General features: G+C 47.8%; 1 protein-coding gene across 3 annotated transcripts in view; it reads right to left on the bottom strand.

The window, feature by feature from the left end:
• Positions 1–1,047: 1,047 nt before the first annotated feature.
• Positions 1,048–16,470, bottom strand: part of GAB2 (GRB2 associated binding protein 2) — a 93,837-nt gene continuing 78,414 nt past the window's right edge. Inside the window, exons 4-10 of one of the 3 annotated variants that reach the window (XM_005516150.3) lie at positions 14,982–15,568; positions 13,859–13,953; positions 12,847–13,129; positions 11,749–11,839; positions 10,332–10,434; positions 9,355–9,480; positions 1,048–7,761 (exon numbers count right to left, since the gene is read on the bottom strand). In XM_005516150.3, coding sequence (XP_005516207.1) covers positions 7,618–7,761; positions 9,355–9,480; positions 10,332–10,434; positions 11,749–11,839; positions 12,847–13,129; positions 13,859–13,953; positions 14,982–15,568 — 1,429 coding nt within the window. In that variant the 3' untranslated portion in view covers positions 1,048–7,617. The remainder of the gene's footprint in view (positions 7,762–9,354; positions 9,481–10,331; positions 10,435–11,748; positions 11,840–12,846; positions 13,130–13,858; positions 13,954–14,981; positions 15,569–16,470) is intronic. The other 2 variants (XM_014249591.2, XM_014249586.2) reach the window with 2 other exon arrangements.

Genomic DNA, 16,470 nt, shown 5'->3' with positions numbered 1-16,470 from the left:
ATATAGTACTGGTCCCAATACAGATCTTTGAGGAACACTAGTCATTGCTGGTTTGGACACTGAGTCATTTCATTGACTGTAGCTCTTCCAATGTGGCCATCCAGCCAATTCCTTATTCATCTAATGGTCCATCCATCTATCAAACTCTTCAATTAACAGCTAAGAATGTTAAAAGGGACCGTATTAAAGACCTCACAGAAGTCCAGTATAGTATGAGTGCAGTGTATTATTATCTGTGCTACACCAATTATAGTATATATATAGTATATCTGTACAGTATATGCTATGTTGATGCTAGTGTTAGTAATGCCAGTCATTTTTGCATATGACATATTGATAAAGTATATGCTGTAGTATATGTGGACAGTATGGCTTGTTTTGTCTGTCATACATGCCTCTGGTCAAGGAGAGCCTAGGGGAGTCCTCAGCTCTTGCTTTGGGATTCCACATGTGCTGCAGATGTGAGATGATGCTACTCTTGTCTAAAATAGGTGTTACAGGAGCTGTGCCTAGGGGAGGTGTCTTTTCCCAGTTGTCTTTTTTTAAAATAAGACAGGAACAGGAAATCTTAAAGAGAGGGCCGAACTTTTAACTCTGGAGAAAAAGATTTGTCATTTTGCTGAGGTTCTCTGGGGGCTTTGGTGTCCTGAGCTGAGGTTCACAGGTACTGAGCTGGGTGAGGAAGGCAGCATTTGTCCTCACACTGCATGCAGCAGAGCAGATATATGGTATGAAATTCAATTTAGCAGCTTAAAAATACATGGCTTGGGTTCTGGTACCAGGAAAAACCCTAGCTATATCCTAAAGGCCCTCATTACCCATACAGAACACTTGAAGCTGGTAGGAGACACATGGGAAACAGCCTGAGAAGATGCTCTGAAAGCTTTAAAGGTGCTGCATAATCAAACTTGATCTGCTTATTTCTTTCTCTGCTATGAATCCATGCTGGGAATCACCAGGAAAATATGTATTTTTATTATCATTCTTTTATTTTCCTGTTGCTTTTCTGTTGCATATACAGTACTTAAAAATGAGATCACCTTCACGTCAGGCATGTACCATGTTTATTAACAGCAAAAAAAGTATTATCTAGGCTTCACTCAAGACTGATTTACAGGATAAATAATTGTTTCAAATTACTTTAAAAAAAACCAAACAACAACCCCCCAAAGAATAAATTAATAACTTAAGTGATTAGCTGTCCACAGTGATTTGAAAACTCAATAACCATTCAAACAGTGACACCACAAGAAGACACATACTGTACAGTTTGCCACAGATTACTCTTGTCCTTCCTTCTACAAATGGAAATCAAAAAATTAAAAATACTCCTCTTTAAGAACAGTCATAGGCTTTGAAACACACAAAACATCCCTGCGAATCGGCTGCTGACGCAACAGCTTCACAGCTGGGGCTCCAACCCCTCCTCGCAGCAGGTTAATAAACAAATGGAGAAAACTACCCTAATTTGACTGAGTCTGTTCCCACACAATGATGCCCCAAGTCAGTGGGGACACATTGACTTTGCCAAGGGCAGGGTTGAGTGGGATCTAACTACTCTAAAGGTTTGGTCCTAACCCTATGGGATTCATCGACAGGCTCCCTGTGGAGCCTAGGGTCCTGCTCCCTTCCCCTCTCTGCAATGTGGTTCAACCTCCACGTCCAAACTGCTCTCATACAAAACATGTTATTTTCAGCGTCAATGTGGCAGCAGAACACTGAAAACTGTGCAAATGGTATTTCCCCCACCACCCTCACTCAGAAGAAAATCCTGCCAAGTTTTTTTTTCACCTTGGGTAATTAAGGAAGAAGGGGTTTTTAATGAGTTTTGCAGAGTGGGATGTTCCAGTGCTGTGTATGATGCTGGGCATGACAACAGGGTAGCACCACATGCTGCCCAGCCATTGCCTGCAGACTCAAAACAGCTCTTTGCATTATTAGATGTCAACTAATTACAGCTCATGACACATCTGTGAGGTGGGGAAATAAGTACTAAAAACCTTCATTTTACAAGCCGGAGAAAAAGCAGGATACAGAGTTCACATGAACCCTCTTGTCCCACATGAAGTTACAGTGTGGTGTCACCCAGAGAATGACAATAAAAATGATGGTTTCTTATCTCCTGGTCTCGGGGCAAACCTCTCCCATATGGTCAACCCACTGGCCTACAAATGAACCCATTACATGTTAGAAATGGGCTGCATCAAAAATTAAGAGCCTGCTGATTTGGAGCAAGTCTGTTGAGAAGCTTTTCTAGAGATGTAGCCATGGGGCCCAGATGTTACTGGCTGGTGTTAAAACTTGAACACCACGTACCAGGACCAGCTGGCCGTGGGCTGGAAGGGGACAGCTATATTGTGACACCTTGCTACATATCAACTTTTCTCAAGAGTAAACACTAAATCATCAACCTGATCAACAGAACAACACTAGGAGTTGTGAACAAGGAGATAAAATTGTGACTACAATGATGAGACACCAAGGACAGGCTGATAGAGGGCTGAACTGCTCCAGGCCAAGGAGGAATCACGATGAAAAAGTGCACATCTTGACTTGCAAGAGCCTCATTAACAGCTGCAAGATCATTGTGTACATGTGGGAAGGCTGGACAGAGAAGAGACAGACTCATCAGAGGCCCTAAATTGGGTTATTGGCCCTTGTGATTTGATGCTGGACTGGTTCCTCTGATTTCCTTGATGGCTCTTTGACAGCCATGTGTGTTCTCTGGCTGGTGCCAGGATTATGGCTTTGCCATTCCCCCTTCCTGTAGAACTAGGGCTTCTCCATAATCACAGCTCCACTGCATCCATCTCATCTAGACAGCATCCCCTCCAGTGGCACACACAGTGTGGGTGTCAGCTTTTACATGGAATGGAACTTTTACATAACCAGGTAGGAAAACACCAACACAGTGCAAGCATGACTTGAGAAAACCATCCTTTTACTTGCCTCTTAGGCCAGAAAGATCAGACAGGACCTGGGAACTATTTTAACATCTTCCATAGGACTGGGACATGGCTGTATCCTCCTCCCCACCCAAGGAGCTATGATCATTGGATAGCCAAAACAAGCCTACTCTTCCAGGTATGCCAAGGTGTGGTGATGGCATGGGTTTTCTGAGAGCTCTGGATCTAGCCTAACAAATTTACAGATTCAAGCTGTCTCCTAGTTGCTGGAACAGCCTGTCCATGTCCTGGATGACTTGTTCTGGGCCAGCCAGCTTTCTCCCAGGTGCAAGGGATGGCCCAGTGTGGATTAGGTCTTCTCACTGGGGAGTATGGCCTTAGGGGTTGAGTTGTGTGCCTTGACACTTGGCTTCATGGCCAGAGAAGTGGCCCTGTCCCTGTTTTGGATGTTACAGGGCTCTAGGCAAACCCTTGGGCCCCTTCCCTCACATGGAGGAGTCTTCACTCAACCCTGGCAGCACAGGGTCTCAGTGTGAAAGAGATGCTCCAAGCAGGGTCAGCTATCTGATGTAGATTGGTCTTGAAAAGCTCCAAGGATGAAGATAGCACCTCAAGGGACAACCCTGTAAAACCATGGCACTGCTGCCCTATGAACAGCTCACAGAAGCCCCTCAGCAAGATGTCTCCCAGCATGTGCTGATCTCCACACGTTTCTTGTAGGGTTTCTCCAGCCCAGCTCAGAGCTGGGTGAATGGACCAAGCATGCCTGAACACCAGAGCACAGGCATCACATTGGCAGGACGAACACTTTGAGACTGAAATGCCCAAGGGTGGTGGAAGCTCCACTCCCACCAGTGCATGGCTTTTACTGAGCATTCCACAACCCACAATCTCTGCATACCTCACTCGAGACTCCGGCCAAAGGAGCACATGGTGAGAACCTTAATGGTAAATGGTAAACCCCCCTGCCTTCTCTTGTCCCTGCCTCATGTTCTCCCATATCTCACCCTTGCCAGTGGCTGGTGGCCCAGAGTTCAAATCCATCCCAGTTAGCTCCCAGACAAGCCAAGCCTTCCCCACCTTTTGTTTCTGACTCTGCATTTGGCCCCATCTGCCAGACTCTCAGCTTTGCCCTGGCACAGTCTGTGCTCACACATTATTTTCTTTCGCCAACTTGAGACTAAGACTAAGCCTGGCATCCATTTAGAGCTGGAAATGTATTTCCCACTGAACACTCAAATGCCAGTTCAGAGCAAATCGGCTCCAAGGCAGCTCACAGATCTCACCAGAGAGAGGAATGGTGAGCAGCATTTGCACACTCACAGCAAGGGATACATACTTTTGGAGACTTTTGCCTTTAAAACCATCTTCTTAGTCATTTTCAAGCTTGGGAAAAGCTCTGAGCCATGGACCTGGTGCTTCATGAAACTAAATATTGAGGTCATGATGCTTTTCCCAGAGACAACCCTTCTTCATGAGCACACACACATGCAAACACATCCCTTTTCTAAATCAGACCACAGAGCTGTAAGCAGGCTCTGACGTGAAGGCTCAAGCCAGTTTAATTTCAATTAAAATTAATAATTTGCAATGTTCTCAGTTTCCTTAAATACCTATTTCTAACAAAGGAGCCTGTCATACTTGAGAATCCAAGTATAAAGTGGATGTGATAAACTCAATGCCTTCAGGACAAAGTTCTTGGCAGTCTGTGTAATTAAAGCAGCTGCTTTTCAATATGGTTTAAGACTAAATACTGCACAAATATTAATCACCAGGGACTGCTGTAATCAGCTTGGCAATCATCATGGGTGACTGTTTCCACTGAAGCCATTGGTTACTTAATGTTTTCAGGGGGGGTTGATACAGTCATGTCTATATGGCACAGAGTCTGTGGGCTTCTGCTTAGTTTGGTGGTGTGGTTTGCTTGGTGCTTTGCAGGGGAAATGCTAGAGGAATGTATCTGTTTCAGTGAAAACACAGAATTCACTGCAAAGCAGAGAGAGGCCAGCAACCAGCAGTTGTTAAGTAGCTACTTTTGGGCTGTTTTGGTCTGTAGTCTGCCAAATGCAATGGACCAGTTACTGGGGATATTCATGAGAGCAAATTACCAAAACACAATGAGCCTGGAAAAAGAGCTATCCCATGCCAGTGGTTGCCCCAAGAACAAAGACATTTGTGAAACGTGGAGAAAAGGGACTAGTTTCTCCAGTACCACAAAAGGCTTTTCCAGTCTTAATTAATGCCTTGGATTAAATGTGGGAGTGGGCACTGGATGCACCTCGTCCCAGTGCAGAAGCACAGGGTGCCCTCTCAGCAAATTGCATTTAAACCCACTGTGTTCTCCCTCTTGCCACTAAAGCTAACAGCTTAGAAGAAGAAATAGGAAAACAGCTTCCTAGCAGAGTCACATTCTTTTTGGTGAGGATGGGGAGCTCTCTCCCAGATGGGTGAATGCACACGTTAGTGGGCTCTGGATCAAGCCCAATGCTTAGTCTCCCCTGGGATGCAGAGATGAAAGGGGCAATAGAAATATGAAGTACTGCATTCTAGTCTTAGTTCGTCATCTCACCAGGCAAGTGTACAAGCCCCCAGAAGGGGGCCAATGGCCCTTGAAGGCTGTAACACACCCCCTGACCTTCAGAAAGCATCTAACTGTGCTAAATCTTCCCCTTTGAGGCTTTGGGGTTTTTCCCCTTCTAAAAATAGTAATTACTATTTTTAGCATAAACATTAAGATATTTTCTTCATTGTTTCTATATAAGTCCAACACTTCAATGTCTTAACAGGGTTGTCAGAGCTTTTCCATTAACATCCCTCCCTTTCATGGCACGTGAGAAGAAAATACAAAATGGTGTTGGAAGTTCAGGACTTATTTTACCAGCACACAGCAGCACACAGCCCTTAAAGGACTGGTATCCTATCCCCATGTAGGTCACACCTGGCCCTTTCCAAGCTCAGACCAAGATTAAGCAAACGTGTTAATGCTTAAGCATTAATAATCAATATAACTTGGTGGTGCTGCTGGAACACAGAGCCCACAGCACTGGGAGGGGTTCAGCTTGCAGAAAGAATAGCTCCAGCTATTTAATAAATATTATTACCTAATCTTTCTAATGTCTCCTTCATTTGTCTCTTGGTTTGCGGTCAGCCTGTTTATTCGTGTCAGCGCTTGCTGTCTGGCAATCAGGCTGCTCCATGGCAATCATTAGTTCTTCCTGTTTTCATGAGATCATGAATTATTATCTCTGTATTAAACTGTCTCGTCCTTCTCTCTGTGCTCAGCAGCTGCCTGGTGAGCGATCCCAATGGATGTGTTAAGGATGCTGGCAAGGGACAACGGCAGACACCCACCCATAATTAGAGCACAGGGTCATTAATGTCAGCAAGCCCCACTTCTGTGTTGAAGAAACATTGCTGAAGATGGGGGGAAAACAGTTCGGCCTTTTGCACCCTCCACAAACCAACCACAATGCTACCTTAAAGCTCATACTGAAATGCCCTGCCCTGACTCTCCTGACCAGCCTCTTCCCAAGCTTATGACCTCACCATCAACCAACATTTCAATTACTCCTCTTTCTCCCAAGAAACATTCCACCAGACCTCCTCACCCAACCTCTGCAGTACAGCACCTGCCTTCTCCCAGTCCTTGCAGCAGCCTTCCACTCCCTTCTTGTCACTCATCCTTGTGCCAGTCCACATACACAGGGTCTCCAGAGCCTCCCTTCCCCCCTCATACTCAACCACAGAGCTTCTCACAATGGCCATGATGTAGGTTTCTCACTCTATGGGCTTCTTTTGGTGCCACAAAAGGCAAATTTTGGGTTTTAGGGTCAGACTCACAGGAATTGGTTTTAGACAGGCGGTGGGTCAGTGCTTAAATTCTGCCTTCCAAAGCCAATCCCTCCAGCCCCTTCCAAAGCCATTCTCTCCAGCCCACTGACTTTGAGAGATGATGGGAGAATATAAACAGAAGACACCCCAACAAACTCATGTGAGCATGTGATGGTGTGCATGTGTGTGTATGATGGGGCAAGTTCTGGGCTCCTAAGTGAGCTCAGTGGGATGGTGTGGATGCTCGTCAAGCTCCTGAAGGTTAACAACCCCAACCAAAACCTCGGGGGCTGTCCAGCCAGGAGGAGAACAGCCCTCGGAGGTTTTGAGCATATTATTTACAAGAGACAGGACAACAAAAGTGATTTCAAAAGCAATGGTCCTTGCTCGGTTTTGGGACTGGGAAGAGGCAGAGAAGAGGACAACCATAAGGAGTGGAGAATCAGAGCTGGGGAAGGATATCCTATGGGAGATGCTGCAAACCTGCGTGGCATGGTTTAGGGTACAATGTGGAAGAAGACGGGGAGAGATGATGCAGTGTTAGCACATACAAGGTGGCTTTAATAGCTGTTAGGAAAAGATGTGTAGGGTGAAAAATGGTATTGCTAAGTCAAAGTTCCTGGATAGTGCATCCAGCAGCTAAAGCACAAACCTAGCCACCGAACATAGTTGGTCTTTATCACCGGCAAACAGTATCTGCCAAGTCTTCCCCTGAAACTAAGTTTTGTTTTGTTTTAAGAGAAAAAAAAAAACAATGACACCCCCTCCCCTCCACAGACAAGTCTTAGAAATCCAGCCCAAGTGGATATGGCTGCCCAGCGGGGCCGCAGCTGGGGAAAACCAACAGGACATTTTCCTGTCTCGCTGCCCGCCGCAGGCACTACTGCTTCGTGCTCTTGGCAGGCTCCGAGGACTGCCGCACATCAGTCCACTCCTGCATGGTGCTCTGCAGCGCCTGCGTCTTCTCCTTGTCCACTTGCACGTAGTCAACCTTCTCATCTGAGGCGACCGAAGAGGTGGAGGGCTGTGGGGATGAGAAACAGGGCACCGTCTGGTCACTCATCAGCTCCGTGCTCTTCCCTCTCGCTCCTTTCTGCAGCAGCACCGCGGACGCCACAAGTCCACCAGCACCATCCCTGCTTTCTTGAAGACTCCACTCATCACCCTCCCTCTAACCTCCCAAAGACACTTGGATGAAGGATTTCAGTCTGCTCTGCCTCTTGCTGTCATGAGACTGCAGTGCAGTGGGAGGGTAGAAACAGCATGTGGGTCTCTACCTTCTTGCAAACTTTGGGACATGGATATTTGGTCGTAATTGTGTTCTCTAACTGCTGATTTTTTGAGTTCAGCCTTACATCTTGCTCATTTTCCTATAAAGAACTCCAGAACTCTTAAGAGATATACATAAAAATACCAGCTCTGTACCTTTTAGCTGTGCTGACTCTACCCACCTATGGTACTGGCTCATTTTCATCCCCAAAACAACAGGTATGTTTGCAGGGTCACCCAAGAGATGTGTTTAGAACAAGGAGATAGTTTTTACCATAGCTTCTGGAGCCCTGGAGTTTCTTCTGACTCTACAAGTACTTCAGAGGACCTCCATCTGCTTTTAACTGGAGCCAGAAAATGCTTTTTATTGCTCTAAAATCACTTTTCCAGCATGGGATATAATTTAAATGTGTGATACTTGCAGAAATATTGCTGGGCAGAAAGAAACCATCAAGGGACAACTGTCAAATAGTAAAATGACTTAACCAGTGGGATGCTTTGCCTAGGAAACAAGGTGGTGTTTGAGAGAGAGGCCAAATCACAAGTAGTTGCCACAAAGGTTTATACAACCCTTGTCCTTCACCTTTCAGATGCAAAATCCAAGTCTGGTCTTGGAGGACCTGCTGTTTTGAAGGAGGCAAAAACCAATTCTGATACTTCTTGAGATTACCTCCTGACTGTTTCAATATATAGTCTCCAGCTTAATTTGTGGTCTCATCACCATCCCTGAACCCTGCACATCCACGCTTCTGCTTTGCGCTTCCAGCAAAGCTGCAGACATGCAAGAGAGACCGAGTTTGACCTAGAGTAAATATAGCAGTGGGTCATAGAATGGTTTGGGTTGGAAGGGACCTTAAAGATCATCTCATTGCTACCATGCCATGGGCAGACACACCTTCCACTAGACCAGGTTGCTCTAAGCCCCATCCAACCTGGCCTTGAAGACTCCCAGGGATGTGGCAACCAAAGCTTCTTCGGGCAGTCTGTTCAAGTGCCTCACTCCCCTCACAGCCAAGAGTTTCTTTCTAATATCTAATCTAAACCTGCCCTCTGACAGTTTGAAGCCACTACCCCTTGTAGTGTCACTGTAAAAAGTCCCTCTTCCAGCTCGCTTGTAGCCCCTTTAGGCACTGGAAGATGGTCTAAGGTCTCCCTGGAGCCTTTCCTTCTCCAGGCTGAACAATCCCACCTGTCTCAGCCTGTCTCCATAGCAGAGGTGCTCCAGTGCTCTGAGCACAGAGATTCTTGAGACCACAGTCCAGGGCTTTGGACCATGCTGTTGCCAATGTGCACAGAAGCCCTTAAATATGCATCACTTTTAATCAGAAGTTTATAAAAGCCCCCTTACCTTCCTGTGTGGCCCTGGTGAGCTTGGCTGGAAGTCCAGGGCCAGGTAATCCACACTCCCTGAACTCTTTTTGGGTGCTGGGCTGTTGGTGCCACTAGGAACAGGAGAAGCAGAAATGGGGTTTTGCTAATGCAGGAAAGAGACAGGAGAGATAATGAGGATTAAAATGGGAAGGAAGAAAGGGAAAAGGAAATTAACACAAAACCAGTAATGAAGCATGTTGGAGGCACCTTTAAAAGATCCTGGGGATTTGCTCACCTGCCACTGGGACAAGGATGTGCAAGAACTGCTGGGATACTATACATGTTGTATATTGGGCTAACAAGTATTTCAAGCTCATGCTCTTGATTTCATGCTTCAGAGCAGCTCTGCTGCCTTTCTGCTGATTTGATTCGTATGCCTGACAACAGATGTGGGCTTCAGCATTTCCCAGGAACCACACCTCAGAGAGGCCGGGCCAGCTCTGGGATCTTCACTAATCACAACCATGCTGCACAGAGCACAGATTTCCTCTACCCTATTAGTTACACAGCCTCAAAAATATGCTTCAAGTCAGTAGCTTCACCAAGAGAGACAAAATCCCCTCCCTGTAAGCAGTGCCACTCCCTGCTACTTCTCTGATAGCCCCTGCTCCCACAGAAGCATGATGTCAGCAGCTATTAGGGGAAAAAAATTGAAAAAAAGCAACTTTAATTAGGAAAATACACCCTGACAGTCCATATAAATTTTTATCCCCTCTTAATTCCTGGCAAAGTAGGCGATACATGTTTCTGCTCTCATACACATTTAAAACTCCAATGAGACAAGTCGTTCTCAGAAGGAAACACCCTGTTTTGTGCATTTAGGGATGCACATAAGGAAGTACTGCACACAGTGCTATCTGAGCACTTCCACGTCATGAGCTAGGAATGCATCTGCCGAGCTGGGGAAAGTACATGTCCTGCCAGGACCATCTGTCTTAGCTGTGGGGCCCTTACCATGGCCACGTAGTTCTCCTCGCTGTCTCCCGAGTCAGTGCTGGTGATGCTCTGGGAGGAGACAGGGCGACAGTACTGCAGAGAGCCGGCGTTGAAGGTCTGGCTGCAAGAACAAGGGTTGATGTGTTATTGATGGCTGCAGGTCCTGCTTGTCCTTCACCAAGGAGGGATGGGACAGGGCAGCCCCTGATGCCTGCAACCATCACTGTGATGCAATCTGGGCATGAAGAAGAGCTGGTGGCATTGAGGCTCTCCAGACTGTCCTTTCCATGGGTCGGAAATTCCTGGGTTTGGTCTCCTCAATTTTTTCTTTCTAGAATTTTTTAGTAACACTTTGCTTGCTCTGTACCCGTAACTCTCCTGCTCTCATCTACACAAATCAGATTCCACAAACTCTTTCATTTCACAGGAAACATTTAATTGTGGAGGATGGAGGGGCAGCCTTGGTAAAGCCTCTCACCTCCAGCCTCACCACAGCTACAGGATTTGTTTACTGTACAGGTCTTATCCAAACTTTTTGCCGGAAAACAAATCCTCTGAGGAATTGTCTTGCTTTCAGCTGGCCAAATCTAATTACACCAAACAAAATAATGAAATCAGCTTCTGGCATTAAAATGTGTGTCTCAAAAAGCTATTCGTTGCCTTTCAGTAAAGCAGGGTCATATGATTAGCTGATAGGGGAAAAATCCATTAGCTTCTCTAGGGTCAGACCTCTTGTCAATCAAAGCCTGCTCACTGCTTCCCAGCGCAGTGATTTCAGCACACAGCACTCATGCCCTGCAGTCAGTCTCCACACAATCCAATTTATTAGAGGAGTCATAACAGCCAAGCTTTGCTTCTGCCTTTTACTGGACAACATCAGACCATGAATTAGTAGCAGAGCTGAATTGTGCGAATCCTGTTATTTTTGGCTGGCAGACGTAACTCTGAAGTGCTTTGGTTTAATTTTGCAGACTTCCTTCAGGCTAAGCTTTGCTTTCAAGGCAATCAAAACACGGCTTGGTCAGACCCTGAGAGTCACCCTATGCTTTGAGACAACAGTGGGGTTTTGGGGGGGATAGCTTGGATGTGAAATCATGCCCCCCACACAGCGTGGCTGAGTTGGTCTGGCTCAGCTGCATCATGAATCATGGTGGACCACAGGTCTCAGGTCGGAGCAATGGCTCTCCAGTAGTGGTCAGATCCCAGAAACAGGAAATGTCTTCAAGGGATATTAATTAGCTTGTTAGCCACATGCTGGACTTCCATGTGAAATCCCAATCAAAATGAATTTATCCTCCTGCCACCAGCTGTGATGTGGGGAATGTTTAATCCATGGCAAAAGTGACAGCATGCCTACATGTGGACACCAGTGAGAATGAGACCAGAGAGCTGCTGTTGGAGCAAAGCAAGAATTCATCCCCCAGCCATTACTCACGTTGGCCTGGACCAGGATTTTGTAACTGGCGATTTGAAGGGAAGTTCATCAATGACAGTGTTGTTCCTCAGGTCCAGCGGTGATGGCTTTGCTGGGGAGGGAAAAAGACTATTCAGAGGCAGCATGTTCCTACAATTCAGCATCCATGACTGGCATGAGAGTGTCCCCAACAGATTGTTGATTACTTCCCATTTTACTGATCAGCCCCACAGCCCTCCCTAATGATGACAAATACTCTGAACCAGAACTCCTGTGCTCATTTACACCAGAACTGGGAGAAAACAGTGAATTTCTCCCTCTGCTCCACAGCCCCAAAGTAGATGGATGGTCCCAAAAGGGGAACGTGCCTTACAGGGAATGGAGATCTGCTAAAAATGCCCAAACCCCAAAACCATTCATTAGATAGCTGTGGTAACTAATGCATTAGATGGGGACAAGACCAGGCTCTGCCAGGCCTGAGATGCCTCTGTGTGGAGTGGTTTTCCATAGGAAATGGGAAAGAACATCTGCAAGGTAGTGTGAAAGCTTTTCTCATTATGGATGGTTCATTAGGTGGAAGAGTGTTACACTCCAACGCCAGTCCTTGAACAGAGTGTTCATGGGGTTGGGTGGTGTCACCCTAGAGATGGGAGCTTTCATCCTCAGGATCTCCTTGGCCACCTGTCAGACAATGGATTAGGGAGAGATTTGGAGAATGTCAGCAAAGCCCTCAAGGAAAAACTGCCTGGAACCAGCCAGTAGGATACTGTAGGAAAAATTTGTGTCATCTGAATACAACACTGAGACTTCTGGGGTGGAGCACAGGGAGGGGTGCAGGCCAAGGGGGTGAAATCCTGCCTGTGACATGCATCTCCTGTAAAGGCCTGGAAGGGTTTGAGATGGACTGCTCAAGCACCATGAAAGCTACACTTGCACTACAGAGCTCCTGAAAGAGGAAGGGGATGAGTGGCATCTGAAGGTCTGACTGTACTGGCAGTAGCAAAGCACACCCCACCCAGGACTGGACAAAACTTCACAGATGTAGCCTGAAGTATGAAGAGAATAGAAGGGAAAAGAAGATCTTCATGGGAAGATCTGTGCACAACCAACTGTTCTTACCTTTTCGGTCGGGTTTGAGGTTGCGGTTGACTGGCGGGGGCTGGATTTCACTCAGCCGTCTGTGGCACTGGGCCACGGCTCCTCCTTTATGCACGGGAAGGGTGGCTGAGGACAACCCCACCAGGTCAAAGTGATGCGGCCCAGGGCTCATGGGGATGTAGAGATTTTGGGCATTGTCGTTGGCTTTCTCAGCGTGGATTAGGGGCGAGGAACCAGGGTTCATGGGGACGTAGTTGTCCTCGGAATCGGTGCTGTGGGAGCGGGCCACCGCTGCCTTGGCCTGCTGGGGGACAAGTGGGAGGATGTGCTGTGAGCATCAGGCACTACTCAACGCCATCCACTACAAACCCTTCATTTCATCATAACCAAACAATACCTGAGGGGAGACTCAATCTGCAATCTAAACACAGAGGGAAGGAATGATCTGTTGCCTCCTTGCCCATCAGTTTGCACTGAGAGGCTCTACCTACTTTGTTTCCAGGACATTGCAACATCCTGAGTTTTCAGAAAGGTCTTTATCACCCAAACCTGAGCATCTCCTCATGATCACAGTGAACTGGAGAAGCATGCTTAATCTGGAAAGTCTTTCTTCCCTAGTCTCTGTCCATGACTAAAATGCAGTGTGAAAGGCTGCTGTAATGTCATCTCCATCTCAGGAAATCTTAGAAAGTGCACAAAAGAGGCTGTTCTGGCAACATGTCAAAATTTAGCTCAGCAACATCCCAGGCTTTCAGGAAGAAGGCAAACTCTTGGGTAGTTTGTTCTTTGGGCCAAAGCTGCAGGCAGATACACTGTGTGGAAGCAAAGCTCTGCACCACCTGGGTTAGGTGGTGGCCACTCCATCTGTTTTCTGCAGGTCACCATCTTTAAACTGGAACCACTAATTAGACCCCTTCTTGACTTAGCTCTGCAGGACTGGGCTGTGAAGGCCACCTTGGAACCAGCCTGTCTCTGAATCTGTAAGGTACAAGTGGTGCCTGTCGTGTGGTGGCCCACTCCAAGGCTAACTCACCAGGTAGGAGTTGTAGCCATCGTTCATGGACTCGACTGACTGCACAGCGCTGCTGCCCCCGTGCTGGGGGTACTCGTACGTCTCACAAGAAGAAGCTGCAACACAACCACAAATGCACGTGTCCCATCTCAACTGCTAATTAAAAAGGGTCCCTGAAAACAAAACCCAGGCATGGGTAGGGCAGTATCTGATCTTGTTGATTGAGATGCTGATGAGAAGATGTGATCTTTAGCTCGTTACAGGCTCTCTGCTATGCTCCTTCCCAATTAGCATCACCCTGATGCATCAGCACAACTGCACAATCTGCCGTGCAGACCTAACCCTGTTCTGTCGAAGTCCTGCAAAATCCCAGGGGTAAAGGTGTCAGATAAGGCAGATCATGGTGACAAAACTGGGTTAAGGGGGAGCTCTGTTAGAGCTTGCTCAGTAAATGTAAAGGCTGGCAGCCTCCAGTAAGAGGAGGATGGGTGCTAAGCTCTTAGGCCAGTCTGTCCTGCTAAGCGTGGATCTGATCTCAGTCTAAGTGTGGGCATTTAGGTAGGAGTAGATGGGAGCAGCATTTCAGAGAGCTGTGTGTATAATTTACAGCGTATTTTCTCTCCAGCCACCTTTTCTAAGTTACTTTGCAACTACCTCATCCTAGGCACAAGGTTTGGAAAGGGCATGCACACCTACAGCCCACCCATGGCCAATGGCACTTGTGGCTCTGCTGCACTGGGCACGCTGGGTTTTGGAAATATGCAAAACCAAGGCAGCTCCAGGCTGAAGTATGTTCTGATAAATCTGGTTACGAACTGAAGTAAAGGTAAGCTAAAAATGGCCAAAATAACAAAAATCTGGTGAAGGGCTGCATAAGCAAGCATGTTTGGGGTTTTGGTTCCAGGTACAACACAGCCAAGAGCCGGCTGAGCAGCTCTGGTGGGAAGAACTCTGCAGATGCCTCTCCATGCCTGCTGAATGCAAAAAACAGGGCCAGATCCTGGCTGGGGAGAGCTTCTCTGTGTTCAACCCCCTGGTTGATGCCACCTGCACCTCAGCCCTACCACAGTCCAGTGGGACTGATCCACCCAAGGCTGCTGGATACCACAAAGACACCCCCAGGTCCGCCCCCTGCCAAATTCACCTCGGTGCAGTCTGCTGTTCTCCACTGCTGGCAGCGTGTTTCTCCGGGGAATGGTGGCTGCCATGGGGGTGAGACCTAAATTTTCACCAGGCTGGGGCCGCTGGGGTGGACTGCCCCACCGTGGCTCTGTCTGCCCAGGTTTCGGGGGCCGTGGGGGTGGTGCAGCGGGTGAGTCGCTGGCGGCCATGGCCAGAGCATTGTGGTTCTTGTCCAGTGTAAATGTCCTGGGGATCTGGTAGATGGAGAGTGGGGTGGCAGGGATGTCATAGGAGTCCGTGGAGAGCTCCCCAAACTCCTTGCATAGGGTGTTGTTGGGAGTCTTGTAGGTGTAGACCTCCTCATTATCAGTTTCGGAGCTGGTGAGGCTCGACTTGGGGTGGGTGTAGGAGCCAAAGGAGCGCGGGAGGTCGTAGGCACTGTCCCTGAACTCCGAGTTGTGCCGGCTGGGTTTTGGCAGGCTGTAAAAGCCGTGGAGCTGCCCACCAACGCCGTTCACGCAGTGCCCGTTGCCCTGCGAGAGCTTCTGGACCGCAGTGTCACTCCGCATAAAGAAGGCAGACCTTGTGGCTTGGGAGAAGCTGGCACTCCTGCAGAGGGAGGGAAGAAAGGGGCTGAAGTGGGGGGAGAGCTGGTTCTGGGTGCAGAGAGCTCTGCTCCCTCGGTTTATCACCTTACTGACCTACACTGCCCAACCCCAGGGCCAGGGGAACACCTCAGACCCCTCCAACCACGCCCACAAGCCACTTAATCCTCAAACACCATCAAAATGACTCTGTCGTAAGTGAGAGGTACATGCACTCCAGGGCCATAGGCAAGAATGAGCCTTTTGTCCAGATAAAAATTGCTCCAAAAGGGCAATTTGCAGATCAGCTGGCAACATCCTAGGGCACAGCTACAAAGTGCCAATTTGCCAGAATTGCCATCGTGCCTTGACCACCCATCTGCAGTAGAGGAGGGAGACTTCATCTCACCTTTGCCTGGCAAATGTGTTTGAGAAGGCCTGCAGAAAATTCCTGATGGGGATTATTTCAAAGTTTCCAGCCATGTCATCATCCTGCCCTCTTGCAGGACAAGCACTGGGGAGGTAATAGAAGTCCCCAGCTGGGATCTGGGGTTTGCAGCCCTGACGTGCACAGGGGGAGGAATGAACCTCAGGGCTAATTTCAGATTTGTAAAAGCCCTTGAGTCCTCCAGGGTGAGCAGGGCAGTGTGGTCACTAGATCCATGCTTTGGTAATGATTCCTCGATTTACATGTGGTCATGCCTGGGGACACTCGCCAGAACAGGGGCTTGAGCACAGAGATCTCGGGCCTCTAACAACTGCTGGCCAGCCACTGCTCCTCTGCTGATTCCCCTCAAGGTACCTCATCTCCTGTTTTATCCCTGTTTTATCCCTGTTTTATCCCTTACCTGGGTCAGGCTTTTGGGGACCACACTCTCCCAGTCAGGGCTCAGCCAGCCCCATATAAACACCCTGCCCACAGAAGAA

Source organism: Pseudopodoces humilis, chromosome 2, assembly GCF_049639895.1.
Source record: "Pseudopodoces humilis isolate 2021_Gansu_Grassland_sample_001 chromosome 2, ASM4963989v1, whole genome shotgun sequence".
In the NCBI taxonomy this organism is placed as follows: domain Eukaryota; kingdom Metazoa; phylum Chordata; class Aves; order Passeriformes; family Paridae; genus Pseudopodoces; species Pseudopodoces humilis.
The sequence above is the reverse complement of the archived record's forward strand: the minus strand, read 5'-3'. Positions and strand labels throughout refer to the sequence as shown.